The 17,841-nt window shown below is 38.3% G+C and overlaps 1 protein-coding gene across 4 annotated transcripts in view; it reads right to left on the reverse strand.

Annotated features, from left to right (window-relative positions):
• UTRN (utrophin) overlaps positions 1–17,841 on the reverse strand; it is a 336,261-nt gene that overhangs the window by 33,719 nt on the left and 284,701 nt on the right. For all 4 annotated transcript variants that reach the window (XM_054061674.1, XM_054061672.1, XM_054061671.1 and 1 more), the window contains 3 exons: positions 11,771–11,856; positions 5,899–6,056; positions 3,437–3,603 (listed from right to left, as the gene is read on the reverse strand). In XM_054061674.1, coding sequence (XP_053917649.1) covers positions 3,437–3,603; positions 5,899–6,056; positions 11,771–11,856 — 411 coding nt within the window. The remainder of the gene's footprint in view (positions 1–3,436; positions 3,604–5,898; positions 6,057–11,770; positions 11,857–17,841) is intronic.

A 17,841-nucleotide genomic window follows, 5' to 3' on the forward strand; every position in this document is an offset into this window, starting at 1 on the left:
AGCTACACGGGACACACAGGAAACCCACAGCTCTCAGTCCACCTCACGCAACCTTCCTACACTACACTGGTTACATCATTTGAGTATGTAAAAGAAATTCCTGCCTCTTATATCTGTATAGGGAGCCAATGTCAATCATCTGTTGTCCAAGCTTCTTCAAAGCATTAAATCCTGCAGGGATCTGCTTTATAGACAGTGTTAAGAGTTCATAATTTTAAAGTTCAAACTGACTTCAAATTACATTCCTCTTTACAATTGAGACAGTAGCTCAGGATATAACATATATAAATCAAACTGGTTTACTTTCATACGTCTTTACATTCATCAGTTAGTTTAAATGTTTTTTATGCCATTTTGATACTCAGAAATTCTAAACACATTTCAGAAAACAAAACTCTTTGTGAATACTTTAATTATAAAAATAATACAAACTTAAGTTTAAAAATTACATTGACTTATTTATTTTAAGAGCACATATACGTATAAGCAAGGTAACGAACTTAAACAGTATCCCTTGTATTAAACAGAGCTACCAGGAGCATGATTATTTTATTTTTTTTTAATAACTGAAGTTGAACAAAGTTATAATTCAACTCCAGATCCTGCCCACTTCTTTTTATATTACGGTTGTTCTGACTGGATGAGGTTATATCATTTGAATGAAAACAAAAAAGAGCTAACTTAGCCACATTGAAGAGCTACTGAATAGTTAAAGCTTAAACTAAATTGCTTCCTGAGAGCACTTTTCAGTACCAAACTGCATTTTCCTCCTGCTGAGTTTTATGTTTTGCTTTGTATAGCATGTGTCTATAAATGTTAAGGTTCACTTTTAAGGTTACTGATGCAACTGTTTATAATCTTTACTCAGAGCCTGTGTATTAAATGGCCACATCTACCTTCTGTTAAGATGCTAGATGCTTTTGTTGCTGCAGATCTCCAATTTCATTGTAGAAAGTATTAAGAACGAGACATTCTTTTGTCTTTCTTTCTCTTCTTTTCTATCTTTATGCCTTTCTCCTTCATACAAAATATTCCAATAAAGACAAAATCCATCAACCCCAACTTCAGCATCTAAAAGATACCTGAGCCGCAGCTTTGCCACCCAGTGCTGCCTCAAGCATTAAGAAAAATAGGAAAAGTTAGAGGAATTATTTTTGGAAGTACTTGCATATCTGTATTAACAGTAAAAGAAAAGGGTTGCTAGCTCACTCTTATGAGTCTGACTAAAGCCAGCATGCCTGAAGCTAGGTGAGATGAATCTGACCTCATGACTCATGGTATTATCCTTTAAAACAACAGAAAGAAGGAGAAACAGAAAACACGGAGAACAAAAATTACTCATCTGCCTAGGCACCTAGTCTTAGAATCACTTACAAGAAAGATTGCTCTATATTGTGCCTAAATAATACGTTCTACCTCATGATCACAGCAGAGAAAAAAGTCAGTTGTGGTTAGCTCTAATGCCTACCTTTTTTTTTTTTTCCCCATCATTTTATACACTGCAACAAACAATGTGCAAATGCCTGTTAGTTTTAACATTACTCAGTAAGGGTACCAACCACCTCATGCCCCATGATGATCATTTATAGTAAATTCAAACAGTATAGGAGGATAACATGGACAATATCCCCAGCATATTTTTTTGCTTTTAGAAGTCACAGCTTCCTTTGAACAGATGAAAGTCTGACAGGAAGTCTGCAAGTCTCGCCACAGTAAAATATTAATGTTCATACAATCATAGAATCACTAGCTTGGAAAAGACCACTAGGATCATTGAGTCCAACCATTCCTATCAAACACTAAACCATGCCCCTGAGCACCTCGTCTACCTGTCTTTTAAATATCTCCAGGGACGGTGACTCAACTAGCAACCTGGGCAGCCTCTGCCAGTGCCCGATGACCCTTTCTGTGAAACGTTTTTTTGTGATGTCCAGACTGAACCTCCCTAGCACAGCTTGAGGCCATTCCCCCTTGTCCTGTCCCCTGTCACCTGGGAGAAGAGGCCAGCTCCCTCCTCTCTACAACCTCCTTTCAGGTAGTTGTAGAGAGCAATAAGGTCTCCCCTCAGCCTCCTCTTCTCTAGGCTAAACCACCCCAGTTCCCTCAGCTGCTTCTCATAAGACTTGTTCTCCAGCCCCTTCACCAGCTCCGTTGCTCTTCTCTGGACACGCTTCCAGAGCCTCAACATCCTTCTGGTAGGGAGGGGCCCAGAACTGAACACAGTATTCAGGGTGCCATTGTCCTCCTTGGCCACGTGGGCACACTGCTGGCTCATGTTCAGTCGGCTGTCAATCAACACCCCCAGGTCCTTCTCCTCCGTGCAGCTCTCCAGCCACTCTTCCCCCAGTCTGTAGCACTGCATAGTGTTGTTGTGCCTCAAGTGCAGGACCCGGCATTTGGCCTTGTGAAACCTTATGCCATTGGTCTCAGCCCAGCGGTCCAGCCTGTTCAGATCCCTTTGTAGAGCCTCCCTACCCTCCAGCAGATCAACACTTCCACCCAGCTTAGTGTCATCCACAAACTTACTTAGGGTACATTCAATCCAGGTCATTGATAAAGACATTGAACAGGGCTGAATCCAGCACTGAGCCCGGGAGGACACCACTTGTAACTGGCCTCCACCTGGAGTTAACTCCATTTACCACAACTCTTTGGGCCCGGCCATCCAACCAGTTTTCCACCCAGGAGAATGTGCACCTGTCCAGGCCAGAGGCTGACAGTTTCCTAAGCACAATGATGTGAGAAACTGTGTCAAAGGCTTTACTGAAGTCCAAGAGGACTACATCCACAGCCTTTCCCTCGTCCAGTAGGCGGGTCATTTTGTCATAGAAGGCGATCAGATTAGTTTGGCAAGACCTGCCTTTCATGAACCTGTGTTGACTGGGCCTGATCACCTGATTCTCTTGCATGTGCTTCATAGTAGCACTCAAGATCACCTGTTCCACGACTTTCCCCAGCTCTGAGGTCAGACTGACAGCACTGTAGTTTCCTGGATCCTCCCTCTGACCTTTCTTGTAGATGGGTATAACATCCCATCATGCTAAGCAAGGACACATTGATGTTGAAGAGTGTTTAATACTGCCTGGCATGAGTTAGTTTTCCAAACCCTCTGCAGCAGAGCAAATAGCCTTGTGCTTAGAGAACACATGGGGTGCATTTATACTTCATGTGCTATCTATTGGATCCACCAATGCCAAAACACCCAATGATAGTCCGCCCTGCACACCTGTCAGTCACAGGATCACTGGGTGTCTAACAGAGGCACTGCAGGAGTCAGAAATGCACTGGCTCGGGCCATACTATGGCCTTAAGCATAGGTGGCAGGTTTCATCTTAAATCAGGAAAACGGTGGAAACACAAAGAACTGTAGTTGTTGGAAGACATAAAAGCACGGATATTTTCAGAGGAACCTTGCACCCAGCTCCCCTCCTCTTACCTAAAGCCGACAATTGGGCACTCTTTACAGATGTTGCACTTGGCCTGATGTTTTGCTGTTTCTGCAGCTGCCACGCGGTGTAGAACTGGTAGCCATACCATAGACTGTGGCTCTAAGCGCATCCAATCTATAAATTGTTTTACAGTTATTTCTGGCTTGTTATGGTTCTGTGGAGGAAAGAAAACCCCACACATCCAAATTAAACAACAAAACCAACACATACACAAAGAGATTTTCCTTAGAAATCAAACTCCCAAGCCACCTGTGTCAATCCTTTCCATGCCAGCTTAATGTTAAACCATTTACAGGATACAAGAAACAATATCAATTAAAATCGAAAAAACTCAAGTTAGTAAGAAGACTAAACAGCTGTGATAGAGGAGACAGATGGTAACACAGATGTAATGAGTCCATCTTTGAACTGGAAGGACTTGAGTAAGAAGGGACCATGAAAGGGAAGATTGTTCTGCACTTCAGACATACTAAAGACAATGGTTGTCTTTTGAATTAAGATCGATGCCAGACTGCTGAAAGTCACTAGCACTTGCGTGCATCTACTAATTGCCAGGTGACTTGTGATTTTTTTAATTGCATTTGAGCCCATGGTATTCTTTCTATTTAGCACATTAAACACAAATAAACAAACAGGTAAATAAATAATGAGAAAGAAATCTGCCACTCATCAGCAATCACCGCAAGTATGTAGCAGACCTAAAGAATTAGTACGATTGTTTTAAGAAGCAAAGATGCTTCCACATTCTATTTAAGTAGTAGCCATCAGAGACGCCCAGCTGTAAAGAGATTCCATTCATCAACTTCGTCAGCAATAAGAACAAAGGTCGTCTTTCTGAGCTTACTGAAAGTAAGAGAACTTGAAAAGAAAGCTATTCTTAAATGGTAACACACAACAATAATCAACACGAGACTTCTTAACCTCCTGATAGTCCAAGACTTTTTTCTCAGTAAGAGGGAGCAGCATGAAAAAAACTATAATTTGCTTTCTCCACCACAAAAATACTTGTTTTCACAAGACTGAGATAACTCTCTCATGCAGCTGCATATTTTCTCTATGCTCTCTTAACGACCAGGGACTGAACTAAAGCTATTTATATGATACAAGGGATGCAATCTCATCATATTTATATAATGCACGATATAATATCAAATCACATTTTTAAACACTATCTTGCTAGTACAGTAGTAGATGGAGTAGACTCTTCAGGGACATAAGGATGATTCCTCTGTGACAGAAAAAGTCTGCCACTAAAAAATGAATAATTTATTTCAGCATGACTTGAACCACTTGAGGTCAGTGATAGATATGTCAAGCACATTCCCTTATTGTCTGAATCAGAAATGTTAAAACCTCTGGGGAAGTTTTACATGGTTAATTTGTCAAACCAACTTCCATAAGTATCCACCAAATTATTCATGATCTGGACAAACAGTCTTCCAATTCCAGTCATCTTAGAGTCCTGAAATGAATCTAACAGTGCTCAAAAAAGCTAGCACAACTGAATGTCTCAAAGCATTGGATGAAAATGTAGAAATGTCTATGAAATAATGGAAAAAGAAGAATGCTCTGAAGGTTCACTATAACATTTAATATTCAATTCAATAAGATAAGAAATATTCGAGTCAGTAGTTTTGTACATCCCATGACAAATTTTTAATCTATATATAGTTTCAACAATGCTCAAAGCAACCACTTTCACAGAAGTAATACTCTCAAGCAGCAGAGCTATCACTAGTAAACAGTCAGAGCCTTAGGCATCCTTGACAAAGTCTATGTTAGGTTGTGTTCCATTACACAGGTTAGGTTGTGTTCCTCTTTTTAATTTTCATCTTCTTTAAACCAACAGACGATCCTTGCAGCCTCATTAACCCCCCGCATGTAGCGTGGAGCTGAACAGCAGGCTGCAAGACAGCTTTATTCCATGTTCTGATCTGCAGCATAAAGGCTCATGACATATAAATGACTATGCTTGAAGTTTCATGCAACTGCAAGCTCTTCCATCAGAGAAATAATGCTAAATAATTTCCTGATGTCAAAATTACTATTAACTCATTCTCTTGTTGAGATCATGTCTTGTTTCAAAAGGGAAAAGCATGTTCTCTCAGTATCAGGTTGCTTTGAATGATGCAAAGCAGGATAATTGGCTGCTACAAAATTTTTTAACAGCTTTTAGAGCAGCCAGTATTGTCAAAATCAAAGACTTACGTGTTCTTTTTGCTAAGAAGTAATTTGTTTGATCCTCTCCTAAACCATAAACTATCTTTTATAGCTGCATTTTCACAATACCTTCCCACATTTAGTTGCAGGGCCATATTCATTTCTGTTAAAAAAAATTCAGTGGATATTTTAAAATTCGTCTCTTTCACCACGTAAAAGTGAATTTTAAAAATTCAGAAAAGATTTTTTACTTTTTTTTTTTCTTAAATGAAGGCCTTTGTTATCTTACCTGTTGGAAGCAGCTGCGTACGCTGGGTTCAATGTTGCTGCCACCAAAGGCTGCAACTTCCCCAAGCTGCCGCGGGATCTGGATAGCATCGTGAAGCAGCAGGCCTAGCTGCCTCTGGTCGCACATTTCTGTGGGGCTTGCCACCTCCTTGAAAAGATCTGCAACACCAACAAGAGGCACTGGCTCATTTAATTTCTGTGCACACCCTCTTTCATTCAGCAATGCTGCAGCTTCAGCTTCATAACTTCTGTAATCCAGATGTGGTTACAGAAAGCCACTGTACCATTTACAATAGTTTACCCTCATCTAATCTTGATTACTTTGACTATGTTTTCTTGACCTGTAACCACACAAATGAGAAAAGGAAGGCCAAATGAAGGAAACTATACAGCTTCTTACAGTTTTATCAAGAGATAAAACTGTACACTGCCGTTCCTGTTTTAACTAGGAGCAGATGTGTGACAAAACACAGATCACAAAATCAGAACAGCTTTTTGTTATAATTCATCATTACCACATTGTCCCTCTAATATTCACCAAGCTTCCCATGCTATCGCTTCCCATGCTATTGAGGTTGAAAAGGATCAAGAAAATTGTTCCAGATACAACACTTACTATGAAGAAAGATATTGCTTGTACCTACTTAAGAATCACAGTAAAGTACAGACTTAACAGTCCTGTCTGCAGTATAGATAATATTCCTTAAGTGATTTTTTTTAACACATTCCTTTGATTGGATATTTTTAATTAGAATCATAGAATAGTTAAGGCTGGAAATACTTTCAAGATCATCAAATCCAACCATCATTACAACACCACCATACCTACTAAATCATGTCCCAAAGTGCCACATCTACACATTTTTTGAACACCTCCATGGATGGAGACTCCACCACTTCACTGGGCAGTCTGTTCCAATGCTTCACCACTCTTTCATTAAAGAAATGTTTCCTGATTTCCTAAACCTACCCTGGTGCAACTTGAGGCCATTTTCTCTTGTCCTATCACTTGTTACTTCGGAAAAGAATTTTTAAAACATTCAGCTTAAATTTCTAATGTTTCTGCCAACAGTCCTTCATTTATGAACTTCACAGCTGTGTACATTAATATTTAGTCATAAGATTATTTCTCCTGAAAATATTTTAAACATTGAGTTCATCTCAGAAATATTTTTAAATTCTGTGATTGGTAAAAACTACAGAAGAAATGGAAGTCAATTCTGCGTGTTCATTCCAGTTGGCTTTTGCGTTCTCCTTTTACACTCAGTGGCTGACTTGGACTAAAGCTCCAAACAATTTAAGAAAAAAATCCCATTTATATTATTTGCCTACTTTTCATGTTTCCCACCAAAACAACCACCGACAGATTATGAATAAATGAAATTCGAAAATTCAGTCTTTCTACATTTCTGACTGAGAAAAAGACAAGCTTTGTTCAGAATCACTCAAGAGAAACTCTTTTATTACATTCTGTAAACTGTTTTGCCCTTCATTTGGAGCATTGCCAAGATTTGTCAGCGTGCTCCTGAAAGTGGTCATACTTTTTTTTTCTTGGCAAAGGGGCTGAGGCAGCAGAAAGGCTTTTCACAAACTAGGAATCCAGATGACTGTATTAATTTTTACAGTTTCTTGTATTTTTCTTGACTCTTACCTAGTCAAACAAATGTTACAGCAGCTTCAACACTTGTTGGTGAGAAAAACAAAACACAGAAATCAGCAGTGACGGAACTGGTGCTGCATGGCTGCAGGCTCACCTTGGCAACCCCAGACCCTGGCTAGCTTCTTCAGCTGCAGCTGGGATAGTTTTCCAATTTCTAAGAGTCAGTTTAATAAAAAAATAAAGGATATAAAAATATGCCTGTTTTATTCCTTCCATTTGCATCAGTCTACAGTGGAAACAGGCAGTAAAAGAAGAACAATTATTAATGCTGCAGCTGTGAGGAAGATGAAGCAATTTCCTAACCCTTCAGTTGATTGGGGAGCTAGTAGTAGGAGAGGGAAGAGGGAGAGAAATCAGCTAGAGTTGATCTAAGCAGGAAATCAAGAAATACCTTTGAAGACCTCAAACACCTCCAAAATACCCCACTTAAACAAGTAAACTTAACACTGACAGTTGTGGAATAACCAATAAGTGTCCAAGTGCAAGGAAGTTCATGAATGGTATCCTCTTCCACTCAAAACCCTCAATGCCTCCACTGTGACACACAGGAGCAGAAGCTCCTTAAATAAAGCCATGGAAAGCCAAAATGTTCTTGCTATCTGGCCCACCTTTTCAAAGTAACCCACAAGCTAAAGCTACTTCTTGGCAAAGAGGACGTGGTGAGAGAAGCTCTCAAGCAATGGACGTATGGGAGGACGACTCATTTTATGTCCAACAGGGTGCAGCCAGGCACTACATTTTCCAGTGGAAAAAGAGACCATGAACATCACCCATCAGCAATGTCAGAAGGCACAAACTCATAAATGGAGTTTGTTAATAGGTACATACATATAAAAAAAGTTTATCCATCCAATGCATTGATACAAAGGCTAAATTGTACAAAGGACTCTACCTACAAGAGAAGGATAATGACTGGGGAAACAAAAGAAAAGATTATTCAGATCTGAGCCACAGAAAAAAACAAAACAAATCAAAATAAGAAAAAAAAATCAGTTAATTTTAAAATCAATTCAGCCTTACGTTAGTATTTTGAGGATGACAGCCAGAAGGTCTCAAACTGCAACTTAACTGGACAACCTGAAAAAAGGTACTTACTGGGTGGTATAGAAAAGGATACTTGAAATGTTGAAAAGTTTATAAAATTCCTATCAAAACAGTAATAAGATAGATAATAGTAAGATGTCCATGACATACATGTTATGTCTTTAGCCGAGACATCAAATCACAAACCTAGCGCTGTCAAAACCTGAACCACCCATGCAATTTCAAGGAATTTTGTGATAAAGACTTCATAGTTACACAAAAATATAATTACAAATATACAAAATGGCAAACGTTCGACCATCTGTTCACATACACTGTTACAAACAGGATGCAGATTCTTTTTCTTCCCAATTTTTTTTTTTTTTAAAAACATACCAGTGTTAGTTCCAACCGGTTTGAAAATTAACAACATAAAAACGACACTTTAAAAAAAAAAAATCACATTCCAAGGATGATGTACATTCTTTCAAAACTGAGCTGCTTCACAACTGAGATTTTTCAAGTAGCTTGTTTTTTTCACCTCAAAACCTACAGGTTTTTAAGCACAAGCACTAAATGATATGGCCCAAACCACAAATCTATGACTCTTCACCACTCTTCTCCTCTCTTCATTTTTTAAGGCTACTTCTACACTCGTGAACTAAGTAGCACACCAGGGCACAGGCCCAAGCAATAGAACATTGTCATCCATATCATTAAGCCACTAAAAGTGTATCCATCATGCTTTTGGATCAAGGTCAACTAACTCTCACTCACAGGATAGCAGGAACAATGTAAGAGCAAGGTAGAGTCTGGGATTATTTCCAACAGGTAACTCATATATGGCCTCCCTTGTTTTGGGGAGTAAAGAGAGCATAACGTGGATACAGCCAGACCAGGTTATTGACCTCATCAACAAAGAGAGGCCCTGGGCTTTTTTGCTTTACAACCACGGATGTAACCAGCTTACAGCAACTCAAGCTCAGTTACAGATCCATTTTTATTCACAGGAGCATCCAAGTCTGTGCTTGAGGTTAAGCACATCTTAAGCTTTTCAAGAATAAGTATTCTTTAATTGAGGCTTCAATGTTTCTTCCAAAGTAATGGGGACTTTTTAAATTAAAGATTCATTCTTATGTCAACCCTGAGGTATAGCATTTTAAAAAGAAGCTTAATTAAATTAAAAAATAAAAAAAAAAACCCTAGAAATTTCTCTGGCAAAATGTATTTAAAAAATGAGTCAATTGAAAAGATCCTACCTATACTGGAAATGAATGTACAGTTAAAACTACTTTACGGGAAGTGAAGGTGATTAAAGGTGGCTGTTAAAACCAAATATAAATAAAGTTATAAAAAGGCTTCATACTAAAGAAAGAAAAAAAAAAGAACAAAAGCTTGACTTCCCTAAAAAGGTAAGAGAGAAAGATAAAGGTCAATTGTACCAGTAAACTGTCAGTTTATTATATTATCTCACAAACCCAATGTCTCAGCAGCCCAGAAATTATATTTCCTCAAGTTGATCCCTGAAGGGCTGGTCTCTGGGAAGTCTGAGGTAGAAAACACTTGAGCAGACAGTCTCGTTAACCAGAAGGAAGAATTTCTTCATGACTAGAGTGGTGAGGCACTGGCACAGGTTGTCCAGGGAAGCTGTGGCTGCCCCATCTCTGGAGGTGTTCAAGGCCAGGTTGGATGGGGCCTTGGGCAGCCTGATCTAGTGGGAGGTGTCCCTGCCCATGGCAGGGGGGCTGGAACTGGATGATCTTTAAGGTCCCTTCCAACCTAAAATACTCTATGATTATATGATTTTACAAAAGACTGAAGGGTTCACACAAAAGATTTTAAAAACAAGAAACTTGCCTATTTTACAACTAACTACTCTGAGAAGAGTATGCCTCTCTAAGATCACAACATTTAAGGCATGGCCTGTGCCTTGCTAAGGGCTCCAACTGCAAACACAGGATGACTGCCATGTTCAGAGGACCCCGGGACTGACAATCTCAGAAATGCTTAGAAGAAATACAAATGAAAGGAGAAGCAAGTGGCAGGAGCTGGTCTGAGGAAAGGGAGAAAAACATAAGGCAGGCAATTTGCATGTAGTGCCCATGCCTGGGGGTACTGCCCTTCCTTCCAAGTGACATTTTCTTGAAATTACTTAGCACTTCTATTACGGTTTTCACCTGAGGATCTGAGAGATCAATAGATAAACAAAATTTCTCTCAACAGTTGAAGATTAGTAAGGTGTGACAGAACCAAAACAAGTAAGAGAGCTCACACCAAAGATCAGCCTGTGACACCACTGGTGCCAGAGACCCCAAAACACTGACTGCATAACCACCACAGGCCAATAACCAGTAGCTGACACCACTATTTCCTTCATTCTTCCACAAAATTCCTTTCAGACTAAAGAGTTTTGTTTTGTAACTATTTTATGGTTTGTAAGGAAAATGCAGCTAAACTTGACCCACTGATCAGAACAGGAGTAACCAAAACAACAACCAAGAAAAAAAAAGGAAAAAAGTTGTGTTATCTGACTGTCAATTTTTTGCTTTGAGAAGACAAGCAACTATTTCAGTTTCAGATTTTTGTGGGTTTTGCCACAAAGTTATCTAATTCTCTTCTGCTCCTGCAATTATTGATGTGAAATGCTTTTATACTACTTAGTATTTCTGAAGCTTGTGAGATTACTTAAGGCAACATAACTTAAAATGTCACTGTACAATTCTGGCACAAAGCACAGATACTGGAAAACTACTTTCAGAGTTCAGATCAACTTTCTTGTAAACCACAAAAGACAATTGCTAGATTTTTACATATTTCCTTTATCAGATATATCAGCCTGTTTCAATCAACACCGATTTGCTTGATTTGTCACTAAACAAACCATACACGCAAAGAACAGAATCAAATAGAATACTACTCTACCTTTGCATGGCAACACTCTTCTTCACTTTTGGGGAGCATAATACTGTACATTATGACAACGCATAATCAACAATAGTTTCCAGACAGGATATAAATCCTATTTTCTCCATTGTCATTGACAATAATGAAAACAATTCAATTTTACTTACAAGAAAGCTGTCTTGCTACAGGCATGAGAAACGTTTTCCTACAGATTTTTCTACAACATGCGTTGTTATTGTACATAATTATATGTTGTAAGAATTTTGTAAAATACATTCATCCTTACATCTGTACTTCTCTTCCAGAAGGCCCTTAGAAAGAGACATCAAGCCAATTTTCAGGGATTGCACTCGAATTTTTCCAGTTCGGCCACTGAAATGATAAAGACAAGACAATTTAATACAGTTTCATTTTATTTCATTTCAACTCAAGCCTATTCAAAATGCAAAGGCATTGGTGAGTTCTACTTCAAATACACCTCAAATCTTAAAACAAATTAACACTACAAATCACATTAAAAAAGCTTCCCTTACAAAAGCTCAGCTCACCTTCTAAGTCTTTTACATGTCAAAACAGTTTGTATTACTCCAAAAGGGCAAACATTTAGCATTGTAAAGCATTCAACATGATTTAATAATGTGATATACACAGAAAAAATAGACGAGCACACAGCAAGAAATCCTATTACCCAGTGTGAAACACAAGAATTGCAAAATAAAACCAAGTTGCCATTTCAAAGCAATGCATTTTTTCACTTTGTTTTTAACTTCTATGTTTAAAGTGCTCTGACATACATGTGTATCAGGACAAAACCAGCCAACCATATGCTGTAATTAAATGATGCAGAGCTGTTGTCCTTTTTAAGCAACGTGACTTCAGGTTTATCTTGTCCAGCATGAAGAAACATGCTCTACCTTCTAAAAAAACATATTAAACCTTAAGCAACTGGAGAATAGATAAGCAGATACCAAAGCAAGTGATTTTAAACCTGCAAGACAAACACCGTTTAGAAACTAAAAGCAACAAAACTAAGGTACATGGAAAGGGACAGTTTTAAAGTTCCAAAGATCAGTGCAGAAACATTCTTAAAGGATCGGGTGATATCTTTTTTCAAAGAGCAAATGACACCACACAATTTGTCGTTAGATGAAACATGGCAAACAAATCACGAAAATAGTAGTTAAATTGTATAGACTATACACAAACCCCTGCATTTAAGGTTAGCTGGGTCCTTCACTAGTAAGACAACACTAAAATCAGTATCACCCCAAACATTACTGCAGTCCATTCTACCATGCAGAAGTGCTATATCCCTTAATTAATTCCAGAGTGGTTATTAGATATATCTTTCTGTCCTATCTATTCAACATATGGTCTACTGTCTGATTTACTTCACAAATGTGATGAATACAAAATTATTAATTTACTCCTGGGCTTTAAGTAAATTAGCTAAGTGCCTTAAAAATATTAACACATTTGGCTTGACAACCATCACCTAATCTCATGAGACTAGATAGTATTATCTTCTGTTACAGCTTGCGGAATAGAGAGGAACAGAGAAATTATTGCCAAATTAATCAAAAACACTCATTATTTTTACTGCCTAGTTTAAAAATCAGGACCCAATTTTGCAGAATGTTATAAAAGTGCCAACTATTTCACACATTGAAGCTTAGCTTCAAATTACCTCTTTCAATCACAGACACTACATCATACGGGCATACCTTAATGTGAAATAGCTCATTTTGCAGCCTTGACAAAGTTCTTTTATCATGTCTTCCTATGTAGGGTAGTTTGTGTTTTAACTTTGTATTCAACAGAAAAACAAAGCAGAACATTTTTGGGGGGTTTAATTTAACTCAGGACTGACTAGAGCATTTATTTATTAAAAGGCAGAAACTCAGAAAAACTTCACAGCTAAAAGGTAAAGGCACATACATGGAGGCGTCAAGCTTCACCAGATTTCAGTAGATTGTTATAGGGACTAAAAAACTTCCTTCACATAAAAAACTTGGTTTTGACCTCTGACCTATCTTCAAGTAAAAAATGGCAAAACAGTTGTAGCTGCTTGTCACTCACACTGTTCTTGTTTGCTAAAGTTCATTCGTCCCTCTGTAGAGATCTGAACCCTCTTTCCCAAGGCAACAGGAAGTCTAGGGATTCACTGTCATTATAGTGTGATGCTGACATCCTTCTCCTTCCCCGAGTGAACTGGAATTGTATTGCTTTAGTGGGGAAGGAAAGAGGAAAGAGGCAAGGGGAAGGAGGAAATAAAGAAATCCTTGGTTTTGTAGCTGATTCTGTTGTCTGTACTTATGCACCAGGCAAACTCTGGCCAATATTCCTTAAGTACGATCCCACTGTTGCACCTTCATCCACTGCCAGTCAGGAGATGGCACAGAACCAAGAAGTAATGCAACCCTTAAACCTGCCAAAAGAGGCATTAAAAAACCCAAAGGTACACATCATTTCAGGCATAGTAGGAGAGTGCATTGAAAACGTATAATACAGAGTACTAGCTCAGTGGGGAATCACCTAACTAGATCATTTGGTTGAGAGCATGGGAAGGTATCATGCTGCACAGGTAGAAAAGCTGGATTGGGATTGGAGTAGATACAACTTTGTTGCATAGTTTGGACTCTCCAGCCAAGAAAAGTGCAACCAGTCAGCTGTTCCAGAGATCCAACACAGCTGCAGAGAACATCAAAGAGCTAATTTAAATAAAAACTGATGACTGTCACTACCACACAACAACAAGAGTAAAAGGGGGCGGGGGGAAGCAGGGGGAGGGGTGAGCTAGCAATCTCACCCCCTGATACTACAGGGGTGGCTGTAGTATCAGAAGAGAAAGGGAGAATAATTTTATCCTACATCTTACTACAAGAGATGCTAGAATTAGAGGATGCAGGAGATGGAAGAAAGAACAGGTAACACAGATAACAGGGAAAATAGATATGAGCCACACCTCATGATTTCCCTTGCTAATCCCATAACAACTGGACTCCAAAAAAAAGAAACTATGATTCCAACCTCACTACATCAGACACAAGGTATGTCAAGCACTCGGGAATCACATAATATTATTGAGCACTACTCAGCCACAGAAACATCTCAGCTGCAAAGCAGCATGCTAAATTCTAAAACTAGTGTTTCTTTTTCTGCCCAGATATCTAGGAAACTCAGTGACAAGCAGTTAAGCAGGGTTAAAATTATCTTTTTAAGAAAATGAATTTAGCAAACCTTCCAAAAACATTGTGTAATGATGCAACTGTCATATGCAACTTCATTCCTTTTCCTAAGTAACACCCAATACAGACTTAGGACCTAAAAGTCCTGTGACAGGCAAACAGAATCTACACCATAGCCAAAATCAAGGCTTGTGACATTTGTAAACTATAAACATGCCGATCAGGATATAATTAACACAAGATTGTTGAATAAGGTACAAAACTATTGTTACCAACAATGGCATGCAGGTATTCTGTAGCCACACGATGGCATAGCCAGCCATAATATATAAGCATTTTACTTAAGTATGTGAACACCAAAGGGGCAAACAGTGATAGGCACACTGGAGTTAGCCAGATAACAAAAAGTTGCCAGACAGAGGACAAGGTTAAGTACAGAAGATTGCAAACAGGAATACACAATAAGGATGACCAGCAAGTAACAAAAAACAAGATAAACAATATCAAGTCCAGAGGAAACTTATGTGCCCTGGGGCGGGGTGGGCAAAAGCATGAAAACATCAGGCACTAGCAAGGAAAACCGGAAAAGTAAGATGAGCCCCTTTCAGTTGAGACTTCTGTCAAAGAGCTCTCAAGCTCAGTATATGTTGACACTACAATTAAGGACCACCAAGGACAGTTGCTATCAGTTATCTACATAACCGAGCAACAGGAGGCGGCCTGGTACATCTCTGAAGTTCTCCACAGATGCCATCCCTTGATCAACCACAGAGGAGTCAAAGGAGCTCATTTTCCTGCCCTACAGAGGGCCATGTCCTTCCTAGAGCGCTTCTTACTGCTATCACAGCATGCCAAGGTGCTTCCTCAGAGTCCTCTATTAATCAAGACAGCTATCATTAATACAGGGAATGCAAATGGAGTGCATGCAGAAAAATTTCATCAGTTACCATCAAAACCAGGGCATAAAGTTAAGGCTAATTGAGCATGTTCCTAACCTTTCTCATTCCTCAGAAGTTCAGATTTTGCTGAACCTAACATTCTGGCAACTCCTGGGATATTAACTCAACCTGGTGTTACAATATGCCACATGTATAAGTGTGCAACAACTAATAGCAAAGTTTTAATTTTCCAGGGGAAGTGTTGGCCATAGAGAATGATCTAGTGATCATTCATTCATAGTTTTCATTCATAGTGAATGAAAACTTTGATCATATGGAAAAGGTTAGCATAAGTACTGTACCATAGATACCCTTTCCTAGACTAATGCACCAAAGAAATTAAAAGAATGCATATCAAAAGCATTCTACCTTCACAAAAATCAGAAAAACTTTAAAGTTAAAATACAAGAAGTCATATAAGCATTGCAAGACTTTAAAACCAGGGCATGTAAAAGTTTCTTCAGGGACACTGGGTAATTTTGATTCACAATTAGTATACCTAGTCTGTATTATGTATGACAGAGTTTAAAATATCTAAAATAAATCAAGGGGTGTTGATTCCATTAGTACTTCAGGCTATCAGTCCACTTCATATAGATTACTTTTGGAGATTTTAGCAGATTTGACAGTATACAGCCCAGAGCGATAACCACCAGCTACTGCATTTGGATGATTTAAACGTAGGCCTGGTCAGATTATTTCATAGAACAAACAATTCCCTCACAGCTTGCATTGTAAAATGCAACACAATTATTTATAATTTCAATTTCTTTTTAAAAAAAAAAACACCACAAACTATTTCTGGACTAACCAAAACAAGGAACTTTAACTTTGGAAAACATTTACAGGGCAGATGTTGCTGCCTGGAACAACCTTTGAATTCTTGAAGAAATAAAAGTCACCAAGTAAATTTTATGGTTCTTTCCTCTGCTCAGCTTGAAGAATGAATCATTCCTGATGCGTTAGAAAATACCAGAACACAACATAATTGTTGTATTTCTAAAAATAAATTGGTTCTTTTTAAGGGCCAAAGACATCTGTAGGTAAGTCTGAAGAACTATCCAGTTTGCCATCAATCTGTGAAGTGTAATTAAATCTCAAGTTAATAGCATGTGACTAACAGATGCTTTTATGTAGGCAGTTTAACCATTTGAAACATTGTATAACCCCAACTCAATAAACAATGGAAATGCAAAGACACAAATTAGTCCTTCCTAAAGGCCAATTAAAGAAAAAAGGCAGCTCAAAATTGATGCGTGTTCTTTCAGGTTGAGTTTTTTGTTTTTTTTTTCCTGGAGTGGATTTGAAAAGAGAGCAAGGAAACACACTGTAAAAGTCATTTTTATCTCAGAAAACGTTCATCCTGAATTTTTCAAAATTTGACTAAGATTAAAGTCTTTCATCAGCTTGAAGAATTATCTACATAAAGGCTTTCAACATAATAATCAAGGGGAAACAGGAGCAACAGCAAAGGTTAATGAAGGAAAGGTTTGTCGCTTACTATGTGCATCTTAAATATGAGCAGATTAAATAACTGACTTCTAATTGAAGCTAAGAAGCAAAGATAAGCTGAAAAAAACATAGAGGATTCATGATCAATCTGAAAAGAACTCTAATTGGTACCTCCAAAAAATCCTGACATTATTAAGACTCTTATTCTAAATAACCAATAGCATTTAAGTGAAGCAACTCATTTGATATACTGCTTTATTTGCAGGTGATGTGTTTATTCATCCAAAATCCAGAGCTCTGCAAAATAAAAGTAATTGCAGGAAGAAGTCCCAGTCATTATTTGATGTGTTCTCCAATTCTCCAGCAGCAATTGTAAGCCCAACTAACAGAAGTGTCACAATATTAAAACACAATATCCGAATGCCAAATCATAATAGGTTGTCAGCATATAAATGATAAATGGTTGTATGTACTCTGTTCCCTCCTTCCCTCTCCCCTAAGCAATATCTAAAATAAAACTAAAATAGAATTTAAAAAGCCACAAAGTGTAGGACTACTGGCACGTAATCCTCTGGGGGGAGGGAGAAACTATGAACTGTTAGAATTCGACACTAATTGTGTGAACATAAGTGAAGATAATGAATACATCAAGAAATAGCAGCTCTCTTTGCAAAGCCAGGCATAATAATTTCTGTCATTACTCAGGAAATACTTCTGCTCTTTCCACCTTCAAAAGGGGAGAAAGGAAACAAATTTGCTAATCAACTTGATACAGCTTA

The sequence above is a fragment of the Cuculus canorus genome, chromosome 3, assembly GCF_017976375.1.
Source record: "Cuculus canorus isolate bCucCan1 chromosome 3, bCucCan1.pri, whole genome shotgun sequence".
Classification (NCBI taxonomy): Eukaryota; Metazoa; Chordata; class Aves; order Cuculiformes; family Cuculidae; genus Cuculus; species Cuculus canorus.